Source organism: Aquila chrysaetos, chromosome 3 (genome assembly GCF_900496995.4).
Source record: "Aquila chrysaetos chrysaetos chromosome 3, bAquChr1.4, whole genome shotgun sequence".
Taxonomy (NCBI): Eukaryota; Metazoa; Chordata; class Aves; order Accipitriformes; family Accipitridae; genus Aquila; species Aquila chrysaetos.
The window spans coordinates 60948842-60967549 of NC_044006.1; the positions used below are offsets into that span (position 1 = coordinate 60948842).

The 18708-nt window shown below is 42.2% G+C and overlaps 1 protein-coding gene across 1 annotated transcript; it reads left to right on the forward strand.

Moving 5' to 3' along the window:
* The first annotated feature begins 1851 nt into the window (after positions 1–1851).
* LOC115339976 (highly reducing polyketide synthase PKS6-like) lies at positions 1852–18331 on the forward strand. The gene is made up of 7 exons (XM_030010718.2): positions 1852–1897; positions 3474–3536; positions 5767–5920; positions 8289–8449; positions 11687–11890; positions 11994–12175; positions 12471–18331. Exons 2-7 carry the CDS (start codon positions 3482–3484, stop codon positions 18027–18029), a joined length of 6315 nt encoding a protein of 2104 aa, XP_029866578.1. The 5' UTR covers positions 1852–1897; positions 3474–3481; the 3' UTR covers positions 18030–18331.
* Positions 18332–18708: the final 377 nt, after the last annotated feature.

An 18708-nucleotide genomic window follows, 5' to 3' on the forward strand; every position in this document is an offset into this window, starting at 1 on the left:
TAGGGAAATACACACATATTTTATTTGTCCTTTTGGAATTATCAGACCTAGATTTGATTAGAACAAAGGTTTGGTTCAGAGGTGGGCACTGTAATGACATGGGAGACAAAGTAAATGTGCCTGCCATATGACAAGTCTTTGTTGTTTCCATTTTGAACTTTCAACTTCTAAATTTAGATGAAATGTGTAATAAACTTGATGACAAACCAACTTGTTATAATTCGGTTATAAATAGGCTACCCACGTCAATAATAGTAGACTCCATCCGCTATTGCTACATGTGCTTCCATATTTACTTCATATTTCTATTACTGGCATTACTCAGAACGGTTGAGCAGTCATTGCTTTACTTGGGGTTTATGAATACACTCCAGCTATGATGAGACTAGTGCAAGTCATCAACACCCAGCAACACACTGATAACTGTAAACCAGTCTTACATTTTGAACCAATGACATTAAAAACACTTTCTTAGTACTGCACTAATGTTTGTATTGTTCATATTGTATTTGGGTCACTGGTATTCAGATTGGTTTAACTTGCATTGAAATTAATGGCCACAGCTGTGCAGGATTCATTTCAGTATTCTTTCCAATAGCTAACCAATACCTTGAAATATGGCTTAGCATTTATTGCTTTCAGATGGTAATTGTGAAAATGTAATGGAGGTTCCACAGTGCATTCCTAGTTCACCTGATGAACCCACATTCTGCTCTGCCAGGGGTTGTTGATGGTACCAGCACTGACAAGAGTGCTCTCTAGATACATGTAAAATATGGGGTTTCTCAAGTTAGCTTCAGACCAGCCATCTTGTGCATCAGCCTAGTAATGACATCAGGGAAGTGGGTTAATTTAGTTAAAGAAATCATTAAATAACTCCAGTAACCTCAGAATTCAGAAAAGTGAGTGACACAGATTTACAGCTATGAAATGGAGAGCAGAATCTGAGCTTTTCAGAGCAGGTTATGAAGCTGTTCAGTGGCAGCATAAACTGTTTTTTCTCAGCACACTGGATTTTTGCTGTCTTTTTGGAAAGAGTTGGGTCCCACGACAAAGGAAAACATTAACCATATATGAACTCTCCTGGCTTATCCAACACAGTGTTTCCATTACCAAGTCAGAAGAGGATAAAGATGAGGTTGGGTGGTTGGGGTGAAATCAGATGAGGGAGAGTTAAAAAGGCAGCTCGCACAGACTAGTGGACTTGATCCCTTTGGAGGTTACTTCTGGGTATTCTACTGTTTGTTTTGCTTTTAAGAAGATGGCAGTTTTAGAAGGAAAGCTCAATATTGCTTTTAATGTCCTGGTGGACTCAAATATTTTGAGACTATTTGCATTTTGACAAGGCTTTTTGTGCTTGCATATTTAAATGCTTCTGCTCAGTAAAAGAATGCAGCTGTGGAATCAAACATGAAACTCAGGTTTTAAGTTTATAGAGTTTATGCTTAGTTTTCACAAATGGGGCCTCCAGCAAATAGATGGGGCTTTAAATGCTAGTTCAGATTTGTTGATATTAAGAGCAAACCGAATTGAGTTGTGATGTTAAAGACAGAGTCTTCTAAATCATATTCTTAAGATCATAATTTTTTATGGGCTATCTCATGGCAAGATAATCTCCAATTTATTGTTTTGCTAATTGTAAGAAGTTAGGTAAGACAGAGATTTTACCCTTGTCCTTGTGTAAAACCTGGTATCATCAAGAATTTACTACTTCAGGGAAGTAGTTTTGAACTTTAGTCGGGGCCACTGATGACTCATTTGCTTTTTTTGCTTTGAAAGGCGTTAACATTTTCACCACATTTTAGCATGCGCATTTGAATAAGAAACCTCACAGAATCCTATATAAACAACTTCCACAGACTCAGCCTATTAGTACACCCTACTGGGATGATATAAGGTAAGAGTTACATAGCTCACTGGATAACTCTATAGATGCCAAAGACATATTTTGTGTTATAATCGTAAGGTCCTTACTTTTCTATTACATGCTATTTAAGTGCTAACTTAGGAACAACGCTTAAAACTACCTTTGTGATAACAGTATCTATGTTGGGCTTTGCAGCTTTAGGTTAGCAATGAAATTAAAATATGAAATAGAAAAAACATAGAAATTATAGACAATTTTGAAAGAACTAAAGGAAAACAATTTTCATAGCTTTTTAGAATTTGTATTGTTGGTAAAATAGAATTTACTGCTAGAAAGCCAGATTCTGGTCTCCTTATTTTTGCTAGGTGGCCTTTTAACTTTCTCTGTCTTAGTTAATGGAACCGAGAAGTAAATTTTTGAAAGTGTGAATCTCAGCAGTCGTTTTTAATTTCATGTTTCAAAGCAAATCTCCAAGAAATGGTAACTATGAATGATGTGTGGGGCTGTAAAACAGCCTCACCTCTGCTTTACTGCTGTCAGTCAATAACTGAGAAGAACTTTTTGGGACCTACTGTAGTATCACTGAGATAAGAATCTATCACCACTGCCAAGAATCCCCCAAAATCCCTTTCAACATGAATCTTCTTCTGTTTGTGGGTTGAAGCAAGCCCAGGAGGACTGAAGGGTTCTGAGGTGGGCATCCTAGTGAGTTCTAAATCAATTGAATTGACGTTTATATCACAAGTTCCCTTCCCAGAATTAAGGAAAAAAATCAGCTTTAAATTTTATACTGAGGTATGTAATTTGATCTCAAACAATTTTTTTCTTTGCCATCTGATTTGTTGAAAAAAATCACATTTTATTTTGAGTTGCTTCACAAGAAAAAGCTTTCCCTGTGAAGCTGCAAATGAGCTGAAAGGCCAGTTCTTCGTATGGCTGTAGTGGGGCCACCTGGAGACTGGGCATGGTCAGGGAGAGATCTTGTAGCTGGTGGTGGCTTTGAGCGTGGTCTGTGGGGGTTAACCTCTGACTACAGAGGAAGCTGATTTAGACAAAAGCTAAGCAGCCTTGGGATCCAGCAAAGCAGAGCTCTGAACGATGCACCTTTTGTTACTTCAGCTACTTGATTTTCTGTTGCCTGTTTACATGGTCTGATTTTAACTGGCAGTTTGCAGAGTCTGTTAGGGAGATCTGCTTTGTGAATAGGATACAGATGATAGAGCTGAAAGTGTGCCTTGGTCAATGCACAGTTCACTTCTGTATGCAAGAGGTGAAGCAGGACTGATCTGGGGAGAGGCTCAAGAGCAGATCAGCTGGCGGCAGGAATAGCAGAGGTTAACAGTAAAAAGCAAGTGTCTGTGAATGAGGAAGTCTGGTGTATTAGGGATTTTCCTCTAAAAGTAGAGACAACAGAAAAACACCGCACAGCTCTGGTCACCTGTAGGGAGTGTCATTTCTCATCACAACCAATAATAGGTCATTCAAGATAATCAAACTTTGAACAAGTACGTGCGTTTGTGGGAAGTTCACCTTTTCACCTAATATTTATTTAATGATAAATGCATAATTGTTTGAGCTGGCTGACATGTATGCCTGTATTACGCAGCCCAGGAGATGGAGACTGGAGATGAAATTGCTATTGTGGGAATAGGATGCAACTTTCCCGGAGGTAAGTTTTGGGTATAAGCAAAGCAGGCTGCTGAGTGAACATTGAAAAGCACAGTGACTCGTTACGGTTGAGGTGGAGGGAAACAACACGTTCCTCCCTTACTTTTGTAGAATACATTGCTTTGCTACTTGTAGGATATTTTTAAAAGGTGACGTGGTGGTAGAAACGGATTGGTTCAAATTTGTCCACTGACAGACAGACCTGCAGTGCTAGCTGTGGGCAGGGCATTCAGCTGCACACATGAAACTCATACAAATGAACTGGGTGAGTCTGGGATGATTTGAGCTTTATGCACTTGCACTGGTCGGATGATTGTGCGTTGTTGTAGGACTATGGATCTATAGGGACAGGACAGATCGAGGGCCTGTCAGTATCACGAGCTCTGCCTGTGATATAAATAGGTTGGGTCTTCCTAAAAGACCCTTTCCTAAAAGAAACCTTCCTCCTTTATTACACTTCATGGATTTTACTACACTTCAAGGATTCACTTTGAAAGGTTCCAGAAGAGAGCAGGGCTAGATAAATACAGCTCTGTCTCTAGTCAGATTCTGCCTCTTACAAATACACACCTAAATACTGCCTCTTGTACAAGATGGGAAGCTGACTTCAGTACAGAACTGATATTGCCTACCATAATAAAAGCCAGCAGCCTGTGTTACAATAGTCTCATATTTACAATCTTAGTTATAATTAGGCCTTATGAAAGTGAGAGTTGACTTTATATTCTGAGGTTAGATGGTTGACTGAGATTAGATGGGTGGAGACATTTAGATAGCTGTGAGTGATTTCTAGGTTCTGGATGCTGCTGTCAAACTGTCCATACTCTTTACATTAGATAGACATGGATTTTAAAAATCCAAAAATAATCCAGGGAGTGGAATACAGTTCTATCCTTGCAAGGTGGTGTTCAGCCCTAAAGGTGACCATGCTAGTCTCTCCCTTTCTGTGTTTTCTTTCTTGCCCTCACCACAATTCAGTTCCTGGCTTCACTTTGTCCAAGATTCAATAGGTATATGTGGTACAGTGATAACTATGTGGCCCATAGGTAACTGTGAGCAAACATGAATGGTTCTGAATCTAGTAAAGTGCTAGTAAATACCTAGCAGCAGTCTCTTGCCTGAGCATTAAATACTAATTTGGTGCAAGCCATTTGTTGGTCCAGACATGCCAGTAAAGGGACTCTCTTCAGAAACATTGTTCCTAATTACCTCGCCATGCACTAAGTGAACACATGTCCTGATCTGCACGGTGCATGCTCAGGACTGCGTTTCTGAACTTGCCTCAAAAGAACTGTTGAGCACTGGAAGCTGTTAAAATACATCGTGTCTGGCTAGTGTCTGAGGCTGTGTCTATGATGATGGACTAACCACGGGAGGGCTTAGGTGGGAAGGGCGTCCTGCAATCACCGTCACTGACTGCTAGCACAGTCCACAGCCCAGCGCTGACCCGTGTCAGTCAGAGCTGTCCGGGTCAGTGCTTGGACATGCCACAGGTTAGCACCTGCAAGGGGCTGTTTCCAGAGTGAGTGTGGATGAGGCCACTACGTATGTTGGGGGAAGTGGAAGCTGGGAGGAGGAGAAATGTGGACCACTGTGTGGATGCCGTGTTAGTTGGTTTCAGGGCTAAGAAGAGGGTCTAGCCATATCCTCAGAGCTTGGAGCTGGAGCTCTGGATCTCAATCACTAAGGACAGGGTCCCCTGCAATCCAGTAGTGAGGTGTTGATGAGCTCTGTCAGCGCTGAATATGCACATACTTTTATGTTTGATTTAGATGCCCTTCTAGTGTTAGGGACAAAGGATACTGCCTCTGGCGTTATCCTGGTGTTTGTAAGCTCAGTCTGTCTTCAAAGAGCTAATGTCCAGAGATGACCTTTTGCTGCCAGTGGAGCTGCCTGAGGAGTGGTGCTGTACAGATACAGGACTTCATCCTACCTGTGTGGTCCTTAAGGACATGATGCATGTATATAGTAGATGCAGTGAGGTAGCAGAGAGGGTAGCAGAAGGTTAAGGATTTTGTGGGGTTCCTTCGCTTTTAGGCAAGCAGTGAAGGGATCAGTCATACCTTTCCATTTTCCACTCACCAAAGAATGATCATTTCTGTCTCTGGTGATTCTACTTGAGCAACCTAGATTTATACATGGGAGTTCCTTGTAACTGAGCGTGTATTTCTGAGTCTGCATGGGGAGTGGGAGCACGTAAATTAATCTACTTTAAAACCTTTGTACAACAGGTGATGGAATTGACAATTTCTGGAAAGTCCTGGAGGAAGGCAAAAACTGCACAGTAGAAATCCCCCCTGAGAGATTTAATGCCAAAGAGTGGTACCATCCAGATGATAACAAGCCAGGAAAAATATGTACAACGCGAGCTGCTCTTCTGAATGAGTGAGTCTGTTACTCAGCTGTGCCACCGATTTTTTTTGTACTTAGACTAACGTGTCCAGCCTTTCAGAGAGTGCAAGGCACAGGGAAAGCTTATAAATGGGACCTAGGAACCAGCTTTCTTTTATCTCACATGATGAACATGCAGTTGTGAAACTGCAGGAATTCCTGGTGTGTGACATCGATGAGAGAATTTAGTTGCAGGCCGTGTTAAGCACATATGTACATGGCTGGGAACACATATGACCTTTGATTACATAATCCAACATGTATGTACATAGTCACTATTGAGATGTCACCTGTCATGTGACAGGGGTGTCTGCTTTTTGGGTATGCAGAAGTACACATGCATTATGCATGAGGGGATATATACTGAATCTGAGGTGGTCTCCAGCCTGTCAAATAATTTGTACTGTCTATAGTACTGTGGACTGCAGAGGAAGGTCATGGAGTATGGACTCTGAGCTGTAAAAACTGCCTGGTAAGTCTCCTCCAGTTTCAGCCTGAAGGTTAGCCAGCTTTGCTGGACCTCAGGTCCTAATCCCGTGCTTGTGGGGACAAGTAGCTCTAGTTCACGTGCAGATGTGACAATTTAGAGACAAACTAAGGAAGTCTGGTTTTGCTAGATAGTCAAGAAGGGGATTTTATGCTTAATTTGAGTGTTATGCTTGCTTGTAAACCTGAACTATTCATAATTTCATAATAATGTTGTTTTTGTCTAGGCTCATACTGTCATGTCTTAAAAACCAAAACTTTTTCTTTATTCTGAGCCACTCCTCCATAATACTGAGGGATTATGTATGTACAAATATCAGGTAAAGATACTAGTGTAAAGAGAAAATCTGGCGGTGCAAACTGCAGTATGCATCCCTTCACTTGTGTCCTCATGTCAAATTATTGCAGAGATATGGGTACAGCTGCATGGAGGCTATGACTAAGAGCAAATGAAGAATAGCAAATTACAGTAAGATTGTCCTGGTTTCAGCTGGGATAGAGTTAATTGTCTTCCTACTAGCTGGTATAGTGCTATGTTTTTGAGTTCGGTATGAGAAGAATGTTGATAACACTGATGTTTTCAGTTGTTGCTAAGTAACATTTAGTCTAAAGTCAAGGATTTTTCAGGTTCTGATGCCCAGCCAACAAGAAGGCTGGAGGCGCACAATAAGCTGGGAGGGGACACAGCCATGGCAGCTGATCCAAAGTAGCCAACGGGGTATTCCATACCATGTTACATCATGCCCAGTATATAAACTGGGGCGAGTGGGGGTGGGGGGGATCGCCGCTCAGGGACTAAATGGGCGTCGATCGGCGGGTTGTGAGCAATTGCATTGTGCATCATTTGTGTATTTCAATCCTATTATTATTACTATTGTAATTTTATTAGTGCTATCATTATCATTATTAGTTTCTTCTTTTCTGTTCTATTAAACCATTCGTATCTCAACCCACGAGTTTTACTTCTTTTTCCGATTCTCTCCCCCATCCCACTGAGTGTGGGGGGAAAGAGAGTGAGCGGCTGCGTGCTGCTTAGTTGCTGGCTGGTGTTACACCATGACAAAGATCAACATAAGTGTCTTTTATTTTAAATCCACATTTACCTTAAATCCTCAGGCTGTAGACCTTTATTCAAACGAGAAGTTCACATGCACAGAAGGAATCTTACTGCCTCCTGAAAACAATACTTAGCAGGTTTAAATTGTAGGACCCAGAATTACTTCAGTGATTAGTCCCATGTTAGATACTGAATTCTCCACTGAAATCAAGAAATGATAGATGGCCATACAAATCTGATCTTGGGATACAAGATTAAGCCTGGGCTTGGTCTTTTGTAAGTGTGGGCCTACTTTGAAGAATTTTTTAAAGATAAACACGCACATACACCGATAAAATATTTTCAATTTATTATTAGAGAAGTAAGAGTATCTCTTGGAAGCATCCGAGCTGATCCTCTGCTTATTGGTTTTAAATTGTAAAGCATCGGTCTATATTGCCTTAAAATAATTTAGAAGACAATATTTGTTTAAAAGTTGTTGGCTAAGACCACATTACAGCAGAGGGAGTCTCATTCTGCAGATTTTAATAATCTGAGTCCTGTTGGTACTAGTGGAATAACCATTTGAATAAAAATTTTTAGGAGTGGGCTCATAACACTGAAATGCAGAATCATTGATAAAAATACATATTTTGTGGTGCGACATAAAACATCCTTGGCCTGTAAACATTTTCTTCTGATTTTCATAAATGGGAACTGTGGCCTAAACACAGATTACTGCTTTGCTTTTCATGAAATTGCAAAAAATGTGTACTTTGAGTCTAGAAGTAAATGCATATTGTATATATATTGTACCATTTTCTGGTCTGTGTATTTTAGATTTAATTCATTTGACAACCACCTTTTTGGGATTAATAATACGGAAGCTGAACGCATGGATCCACAACAGAAGTTACTGATAGAATGCACGTACAAAGCCCTGGAGGATGCAGGAGTCCCTGTAGAAGCTGTCAGTGGCACCAGAACAGGTGTTTTTATTGGTAAGATGAAAATTTCATGGTGAAGAAAGTACGTTTGAACCTCACAAAGATTGGAGCGCTCCTTCATAAACTTTACATATGTATCTAGCACTGGAGATCTAAGGCTACTGTGCTATGACACTACTGGTTATTTTTGGTAAGAATTACTAGGCTACTCTAGAAGTTCATTATGGACTAGACTTGTGCAAAGTGTTTGACACTGTCCTGCATGCCATCTTTGCCTCTAGATTGTAGAGACATGGATTTGACAGATGGACCACTCAGTGGATAAGGAATTGGCTGGAGAGTTGCACTGAAAGAGTTGCAGTCAACGGCTCCATGTCCGAGTGGAGACCAGTGACGAGTGGCATTCCTCAGGGTTCGGTGTTGGGACTGGTTCTGTTTAATATCTTTGTCAGCGACATGGACAGCGGGATTGAGTGTACCCCCAGCAAGTTTGCCGACAACGCCAAGCTGTGTGGTGTGGTCGGCACTCTGGAGGGAAGGGATGCCATCCAGAGGGACTGTGACAGGCTTGAGAGGTGGGCCTGTGCGAACCTCATGAAGTTCAACAAGGCCAAGTGCAAGGTCCTGTACATGGGTTGGGGCAAGCCCAAACAAATACAGGCTGGGCAGAGAATAGATTGAGAGCAGCCCTGAGGAGAAGGGCTTGGGGTTGTAGGTTAATGAGAAGCTCAACATGACCCGGCCATGTGTGTCTGCAGCCCAGAAAGCCAACTGTATCCTGGGCTGCATCAAAAGAAGCATGACCAGCAGGTTGAGAGAGGTGATTCTCCCCCTCTACTCTGCTCTCATGAGACCCCACCTCATGTACTGCATTCAGCTCTGGGGCTCCAACATAAGAAAGACATGGACCTGTTGGAGCGAGTCCAGAGGAGGGTCACCAAGGTGATCAGAGGGCTGAAGCACCTCTCCTATGAAGACAGGCTGAGAGAGCTGGGATTGTTCAGCCTGGAGAAGAGAAGGCTCCAGGGAGACCTTATAGCAGCCTTCCAATATCTAAAGGGGGACTACAAGAAAGCTGGAGAGGGACTTTTTACAAGGGCATGTAGTGATAGGACAAGGGGAAATGGCTTTAAACTGAAAGAGGGTAGATTTAGATTAGATGTAAGGAAGAAATTCTTCACCATGAGGGTGGTGAGGCACTGGAACAGGTTGCCCAGAGAGGTTGTGGATGCCCCATCCCTGGAAAAATTATGGGAAGATTATACTGGGTGCTGTTGAAAGACATTTAAAGGACAATGCAATCATCAGGCACAGTCTTAATGGGTTCACAATGGGAAAGTTCTGTGTAATCTGATATCCTTCTACAATAAGGTAACCTGCCTAGTGGATGAAGGGAAGGCGGTGGATGTAGTTTTTGTGGATTTCAGTAAGGCTTTTGATACTGTCCCTCACAGCATGCTTCTGGACAAGTCCAACTGTGAGATGACCAGGTACACGGTGTGCTGGGTGAAGAACTGGCTGAATGGCAGGGCTCAAAGGGTTGTAGTGAATGGGGCTAAATCTGTCTGGTAACCAGTCACCAGCAGTGTTCCTCAGGGCTCAGTTGTAGGGCCAGTTCTGCTTAGTATTTTTGTCAATGATCTGGATGCCGGAGTTGAATGCACCATTATTAAGTTTGCTGGTGATACTAAATTGGGAGGTGCTGTTGACTGTCTCAAGGGACAAGAGGCCTTGCAGAGGGGTCTAGATAGATTGGAGCATTGTGCAATCCTCAATGGCATGAAATTTAACAAGAACAGATGCTGCATTCTGCACCTGGGATGGACTAACATTGGACACAAGTATAAGTTGAGAGAGGAGTGGCTGGAGAGCAGCCCTGCAGAAAAGGATCTAGTGCATTAAATACAGTATAACCAGACAGTCAAAAGAGGTAATTATCCCGCTGTATTTAGCATTGGTGCAGCCTCACCTTGAGTATTGTGTGCAGTTCAGGGCCCCACAGTTTAAAAAGGAGGTGTCCAGAGAAGGGCAACAAAGCTGGTGAAAGGGCTGAAAGGCATGCCCTGTGAGGAGCATCTAAGGACTCCGGGTCTGTCTAGTTTGGAGAACAGGAGTCTGAGGGGCAAAATCTGCTCTCTACAGCTTCCTCAGGAGGGGAAGTGGAGAAGGAGGTGCTGATCTCTTCTCCCTGGTATCCTGTGACAGGATGCATGGGAATGGTTCAAAGCTGCACCAGGGAAGGTCCAGACTTGACTTCAGGAAGCATTTATTTGCAGAGAGAGTGGCCAAATGCTGGAACATGCTCCCTAGAGAGGAGGTTGATGCCCCATGCCTGTCAGTGTGTAAGAGACATTTGGACAATGCCCTTAGTAGCATGCTTTAACTTTTGGTGAGCCCTGAATTGGTCAGGTAGTTGTCATGATTGTTGTAGGTCCCTTCCAACTGAACTATTCTATTCTATTCTATTCTATTCTATTCTATTCTATTCTATTCAGTCAAGGAGCTAGAATAACAGCACACTTTTTCTGGTGTAATCTGTGTCTCTTTTCAGAGGAGTTTTCTGGCATAGTTGGGCTGATATAACTATAGGGGCAAACTCTTTAGATTACCTTTTAGTCTGAGATGTGCTCTTCTTTCACAGAGGAGACTATTCCTTGCTCTCTGAATAGATGTACTGCATTTTCCACACATGCCTGTGGACCTGGGGATCCACTGTTTTTCAAGCATATGTGTTCTCAGAAAGAGGACACAACTCCTCTCACAGGCCCTGTTCTTCTTTTCTATTTCTGTCTGTCTTACTGGATCACAGTGAGCAAACCAAAGGTAGATAAAAAGCATTGAATGTAGCTTATGCTGTGACCTTTAATTTGGTACATCTGAGAAACTTTAGCTAATGTCTTGTATGTTTATATACCAGCTAGCCTCATTGCAACTTCTTAATATATATTCCATAGCTAAACCAAAACCCACTCTCAAACTAAGATAGAGGGCTCTAAGCAGGCTACACAGAGCTAAACTGCATCATAGAATGAACTAAGCCATCAGGAAAAGCCTGTCATTTACTGTGCAGGTAGAAATTTCAAGTGTTAGGTATGTTTGTGTAAGTTGGGTCCAACGGAAATTGCTGTGAGTTTTGCCTTTGACTTGCATTGAAGCAAAGCTTCACCATAGGAGCACTGATGCCATGTAGTTTACTGTTAAAACAGAAAACCAAAACACGCTATCAGGTTTAGAGCTGCCATCCCTTTTGTTTGCTTGGGTTAATGTGACACGTATTTGATGTTTTTACAGGTCTTATGAATCGAGACTATGAAATCATAACAAGCAGAGCAGTGAGTGAAATAAATCATTATGATGGTACTGGAACAGCAATGAGCATTGCTGCTAACAGGGTTTCATTCACGTTTAATCTGACTGGACCATCACTGACTATTGATACTGCATGTTCGTCTTTTCTTTTTGCTCTGCACTACGCCTCACAAGCTATTAAATCAGGTAATGGGACTGAAGAGATGCTGGACAAAAAAATTAGGATTGCTACTGTTTCTGTCTCTCATCCTGGACCTCTCAACATGTGTATGTTTCTATTTTACTTCAGGAGATTGTGAGGCAGCAATCTGTGGTGGAGTGAACTGCATAATAGATCCCCGCACCTTTGTATCTCTCAGTAAAGCAAAAATGATCTCTCCAGAGGGAATAAGCAAACCCTTCTCCAAAAAGGCAGACGGCTATGGAAGGGGAGAAGGCTGTGGTGTTGTTTTCCTCAAGCCACTGAAAAAGGTAAGATTGCTTGTGAAGCAGCCTAAAATAAGACTGGTTGCTTACCTAAATTTTGTATTTTCAGCTCTAACGATTACTTTTCCAGAAAAGATTTTCTAATTCAAGCTTAAGAGTAATGAAGCATTTATTAAGCATTAAGCATTTATGCACTTCCCCTACCACGGGAAAGTGATCATGCATTTAGAAGTTAGTATCATACTCTTGTCTGTTCTTGGTTTTGTTGTTTTATTTTGTTTTCTCCTATACAGAGAAAGCATGAGATTATTAAAGATAATTTTACCTTTTTATGAAACAGGCAAAGGAAGACTACAGCAAAATCTGGGGTGTTATAAACATCAGTGCAGTAAATCAGAATGGTAGGTCCATGACTCCAATCACAAGACCGTCTCAAATAGAGCAAGAGAAGTTACTGCGCAGCATTTATGAAGCTCGTGTTGATCCCTCAGTTGTGCAGTACATTGAAGCACACGGTACAGGAACTGCCGCTGGAGATCCTACTGAAGCTGAAAGCCTAGGTAGTGTCATTTGTAAAAACAGGTCTTCACAAGTTTCCATTCTGAAAATTGGTTCAGTGAAAGGAAATATTGGCCACACTGAATCAGCTGCTGGAGCAGCAGGGTTAATCAAAGTGCTTCTGATGATGCATCATGGCAAGATTGTTCCATCCTTGCATTACTCGAAGGAGATGAGCAGCATCGATACAGATAAATTAAACCTTGCAATTCCCACAACAGTAGAGCCCTGGGAAGAATCCAGTGAATATGGAAGAGTAGCTGGCATCAACTGCTTTGGATTTGGAGGAACCAATGCTCACGTTGTAGTCAGGCAGGGTAAGCAGCTAGAGCTTCTTCCTGCCTTTAAGAGGCCCCTTGAATTAGTTCTGCTGTCAGCAGCATCAAGTAAATCCCTTCAGATGACAATGACCGATACAGCTGACCAGCTGAGCACAAGAAATTCTGTAACTCTCCCAAGCCTGGCCTATACGTCTGCCTGCAGAAGAAGCCATGCCAACTACAGGTACCGAAAAGCATTTGTCACAAATTCTCTCCAACACTTGCAGCAAGAGCTTATGTCAGCAGCGAGCACTGAACTTGCCATGTCAAAGGCAGAACCACAGCTGGTGTTTGTATTCTGTGGCAACGGTGTAATGCTGAAGGAGTTCAGTGAGGCACTGCTGAGCTCAGAGCCAGTGTTCAGAGACAAGTGTAAGGAAATAGAAGCGCTTTTTCAGAAACACGCTCCCATCAGCCTCCTGCCAGCAGGAGGTCATAGCCCAAAGGATTTGTTGAATCCAGAGCTTTCCCAGCCCTTGCTTTTTACCCTGCAGGTTGCCTTATCTTCCCTTCTGAAATACTGGGGTATTAAGCCAGTCGCTGCTGTTGGCCACTCAGTAGGGGAAGTTGCTGCTGCGCATTTTGCTGGTTACCTTTCCCTGGCAGACGCAGTCAAAGTGATTTATCACCGGAGCAGGCTGCAGGCAAAGACTGCCAGGGGCAGAATGTTGGTGGTTGGAAACATCCCTGTTCAAGAGATTGCTGAACGTCTGCATCCCTACTCGGGAAAGGTGTGCATTGCAGCTTTCAACAGCCCAGTTTCCTGCACCTTGTCTGGGAATTCAGACTCTGTGGATGCTGTCCAGAGAGATTTAGCTCAAGCTTTCAGCCAGAGAAACATCTTTCTTCATGTTTTAAGTGTCCCGGCTGCGTACCACAGTCCCAGCATGGATATGATACTTGGGGAGTTGGAAAAGAACATACAGCCTTTAGAAAAGGAGAAGGGGGAAATCGAAGTGATTTCAACACTGACTGGCATGGCTGCTACTGAAAATGACTTTGCTCAGAGCAAATTCTGGGCCCGGCATACTCGTGAGCCTGTTGCTTTCACTCAAGCCATCAAAACTGCAGTTAGGGACAGGGAGAATGTGGTGTTTGTGGAAATAAGTCCTCACCGAGCATTGCAGCGAAGCATAAAGGAAACTCTAGGAAAAGGCATACAGGTGTTCTCTTCCTTGCAAACTGATGCAGAGTATCAGACACTCTTCACCCTGGTAGGAAATCTGTTTGAACTGGGATATAATCCCAACTGGCAGCACTTTTATAATGGGTATCAAAGTGTTCCAGTGGCCATTCCGCGATATCAGTTTGATCGCAAAAAACTCATGACCTGTCTAGATATCCATCAACAAGCAAACCAAAGAGGTGTCAGCTCCAGTCATCCTTTGATTTATGGCATAAACAGTGACAACATGGAGTTTGGCTGCCTGCTGTCTCAGGACTCAACATCATATTTATATGAGCACAAGAACAATGGTGTGGCTTTAGTCCCTGGTGCTTTTTATGCGGAGCTTGGTCTGGCCTCTGTGATGAGCAGCTCAAGACCTAAAGTGCCTCTGAGTACTTGCCAGATGAGTATCAGTTTTTCTGCGCCGTGTGTTCTCACACAGAGTTCCCAAGTCTTGAGTATCAAGCTGAGTTCACAAAAAGCAGTGACAGCCTTTGAGATACTCTCTTCCTCCAATGCAGTTTATGCTGCAGGCCAAGTTACAAAGGGGCCTGAAGCTGTGGTGGAAGAAAGCACCATCTCCTTCCAAGACATCTATCAAAGATGCAGGTCAGTGGTTAGCAGAGAGGAGGTTTATGAAGCACTGTCTCGGATTGGCTTTCAGTACGGCCCCATATTCAGGCAGCTCAGTGATGTGCATTACTGCCAGGAACTAAAGGAAGCCATAACAAGCATAAAGGTGAACAAGGAGACCGTCAGTGAGATGTACAACTACTGTATCCATCCAGTGCTGCTCGACTGTTTTCTGCAGATGACCGCTGTCCTGACCTCAAGGACGTTCCAGTCAAGAGCAGGCTTTCCTTCAGGGATAGGCAGCCTGGTGGTGCTCCGACCGCTGGAGGAAGAAATGATGATATATATGAGAACAAGCAAATCCATTGGGAACTGCCTAGAGGTCTGTGGATGCTTTATGGACAAACATGGCTCTGTTTTGGCTGAACTCAAGCGTGTTGCCATCACTTTCATGAAGCAAGCATCTTCCAGAGACAATGAGTTCATGTTTGAAAACAAGTGGAAAGAAGTCTCTCTTTCACAGACAATTGGACATCTGGGGGCTATGCCCAGAGTCCTAGTGTTTGCTGACAAATTTGGGATAGCTGAGCAGCTCAAAAAATATTTGCACCCTGGTTCAAGATATGTTATGTATGAGGACTGGGAAGCCCTCTTGGAAGGCCAAACACAGAATAAAATGAGAGCAGAGGTTGAGGATTACGATGAAATTCTGTTCCTGTGGGGAATTCAAAAGTTAAATGAAGATTTCCCAAGCAAAGTGGTAGATCAATTGGCAAAGTGTTGTGAAGCCTATCGCCAAGTTATTGTGGCATTAAGAGAGAAAATGTCCCGCTGTTCTCTCAGAGTGATCACCTACAGAACAACAGAAAGATACGTAGATCATGTTAACTGTGGGTTTGCATTGTATGGCATGACCAGAACTTGTGTCATTGAAGTTCCAGAAATCACATTTCAGATGATTGACCTCAGCTCTTCCAGTTCCCTGGACATCTCAGTGCTAGCAGATGTTCTTGTCAAATACAAAGGTGTGGACTACCCAGAGGTTTGCATCAGCCAAGGAAGAACTTATGTGGCTGAAATCAGACGCACACCTTTTGTAGATGCAGATTACAGCCAACCTGCAAGATCTCTCCAGAAGTCAGAAACATACACTTTGTACACTTCCGATCCGTATGCAGCAAAAGACTTGTCTGCTGAATTATACACCAGCACTGAAACTCAGCTTGACAAACAGAGTGTTGAAATTCAAGTGGATAAAATATGTCTCCACTCTGAAGATTATTTTCCCGTTAGTGTTTCTAGTCGTAACTTTGGTAATACGCTGTATTGGCATTCACAAGCAGTAGACAAACACGGACTTTTAGCTCTTGATTTCAGTGGCATAGTAACAGCAACAGGCATTGATGTGAAGAAAGTAAAAGTGGGAGATCATGTGGTTTCATGTTATCCAGCTGCTGCATCATCCCGAGTTCGGATTCCAGGAACAGTTTGTTTCAATGTAAAGAAATTCCCATGCTTTCAGAAAGTCCCTTGTGTGTCATACTTTATTATTGCATGGGAAATCTTCAATCAGAGATTACCCAAGGGGAAACATGGCAGAACATTGGGTATTATTTCTACAGAGCCATCATCAGTTTTGTGCCATGTTCTTTCTGCAGCAGCAGAAGAGATGGGTTGGAAAACAGTACTTGCGAGGCCCACTCCTGATAAGTTCCAGTATATAAACTTATGCAATGCCCTTGTTGTTCTTCCTCCAGTAAACAGACTGTCTCAGGAGGATCTGGCCCACATGTACTTTCTTAAAGACGTGGTGATAGTGTGTGGCAATAGACAGTCTGAATGTATGCAGGATGTCAGTGGAATTGATCATGAAAATATCAGCTTTCATATCCTTACACTTAGCAGCATTTTTCAGAAAGCACCTCTAAAGGAATTGCAAAAGACTGTGAATGCATGGATCAGTTCCATGGATATGAAACAGTTTAGACATCTATCAGGTTCTGTTTTTCAGCAGACTGAGAACTTTGAAAGGATAAACTCTGTGATGTCCTATTTTACCTGCAAATCTGTCCCACTTGCTGTACTGAGAAGGCAGAAGGACATCACCATGCTTTCAGATATACCGTTATATGAATCCCCCAAGCAGCTGTTTAAGCAGAATGCTGTTTACGTAGTAGTCGGGGGGCTCACTGGTCTTGGCTTTGAAACAGTGAAATTCATAGCCGAGAATGGAGGAGGGTATATTGCAATACTCTCCAGGAAAATTCCAAGCAATGAGAAGCAAGAAGAGATGAAGGCTTTGCAGCAGCAGTATAAAGGGAGTAAAGTAGTGTTTGTGCAGTGTGATGTTACTTTGACCAGTGATGTTGAGAAAGCTTTCCAGTCCATTGTGAACATCTTTGCAGGGAGTCCAATCAAAGGTGTATTTCAAAGTGCTGTTGTTTTACATGATGGCCATCTTGAAGTTCTGAACTTGGCTGACTTTCAGAAGGTGCTGAACCCAAAAGTAGCAGGGACACTCAATCTTCATTGGGCTACCAGACGCCAGGAGCTTGACTACTTTGTGTGCTACTCCTCTGTTACTTCTTTTCTGGGAAATTCCACCCAGGCAAACTATGCAGCTGCAAATTCTTTCTTGGATGTCTTCTGCCTCTACCGGAGGAACCGTGGGCTTTCAGGCCAATCCATTAACTGGGGTGCTTTGAACCTTGGCGTACTGCTCAATCAAAACCATATTCAGAACATTCTGGGATCCAAGGGCATAGACATTCTGCAAGTGCATGAAATCAATGAGTATCTCAGGAAGAGCTTGCTTATGAATAACCCGCAGCAAGCTGTCATCAAATTAAACTTTGAAGCATTATTGCGTCATGTTTTTTCTCGGATTATTTCACTCAAAAGTCGCTTCGTATCACTTATGTCAGAAGAATTCAGGAACAAGCTTGAAACCTCTGAGGAAACTCAAGTCCAGGATACTGCCTTAATCAAATCTGAAGACTATATCACCTCACTGGTGAGCGACCTCACCGGATTGAACCCAGATGAACTAACCATGAATACACCACTTTCATCGTTGGGTATAGACTCTATGTTAGCTATGACAATTCAGAACCGTGTCTTTCAAGAGAGGAAGGTGGACATACCTCTTCTGAAACTGCTTGATCCTCACACAACTCTGTCAAGTGTAGTAATACTTTTAGAAGAAACAAGCAATGCAAATGGAATAGTTGAGAAACAAAATGCTGCGGTTGAAAATGGAGAAAATGGGAGCTGGCTATAGGAGTCTTCTCACTCAGGAATTGTGTAACTTTGAAGATACCTGAACCCTTTGTAGTATCTCAGAATATGTCATTGCAGACAGGGTAGAACATCTGGTGATGCTGAATGTACTCTTCTTCATCGACCCAGAAAAACCCGCACCAGGTTCTTCTGCCATTGCACTAGATGTATTAATTTCAGTCTATTGTTTGACTTGTTACTTTTAATATTTTTTACTTTCATTTTTCAATATTTTTAACTGGAAATAGGTAGGTTAATACATACACATTTTCATTTGGTAAATTTGTATGTTCAATGCACATTGCATTTTTTAAACCATATTAAAGTCTTGATGAAAACAGTATGTTTGCACCTCTAAACGCTGAATGTACATATAAAGCAACATAGAATTATCACCATTTTTGTCATTATTGTATTCTTAATGTGTTATTCTTTTTTTGCATATTATCAAATGTGTATAAATACGGGCACCTTTTTGAAAGACTGCCAGATATTGTGAATTTCAAAGGTTTCTTCTCAAAAAATTAAACTTATTTTTTTCCTTATATCTGCAAAGTATTAAAAATTTACCAGCTGCAAAGCATACAGTAAAGCAACTGTTTTTATTAATTAACCATTTTTTATGAAAGCCCAAATAAACAAGAATAGTAAAAAAGTTTAAAAAGCAAAAACTAAAGTGT

Excerpts from the sequence above, each read along its gene's own strand:
- LOC115339976 (XM_030010718.2), top strand. The coding sequence starts at position 3,482 with ATGGAGACTGGAGATGAAATTGCTATTGTGGGAATAGGATGCAACTTT. Across the intron at positions 5,921-8,288 it reads CGAGCTGCTCTTCTGAATGA|ATTTAATTCATTTGACAACC; the intron begins GTGAGTCTGTTA and ends TGTGTATTTTAG. Across the intron at positions 11,891-11,993 it reads CTCACAAGCTATTAAATCAG|GAGATTGTGAGGCAGCAATC; the intron begins GTAATGGGACTG and ends ATTTTACTTCAG.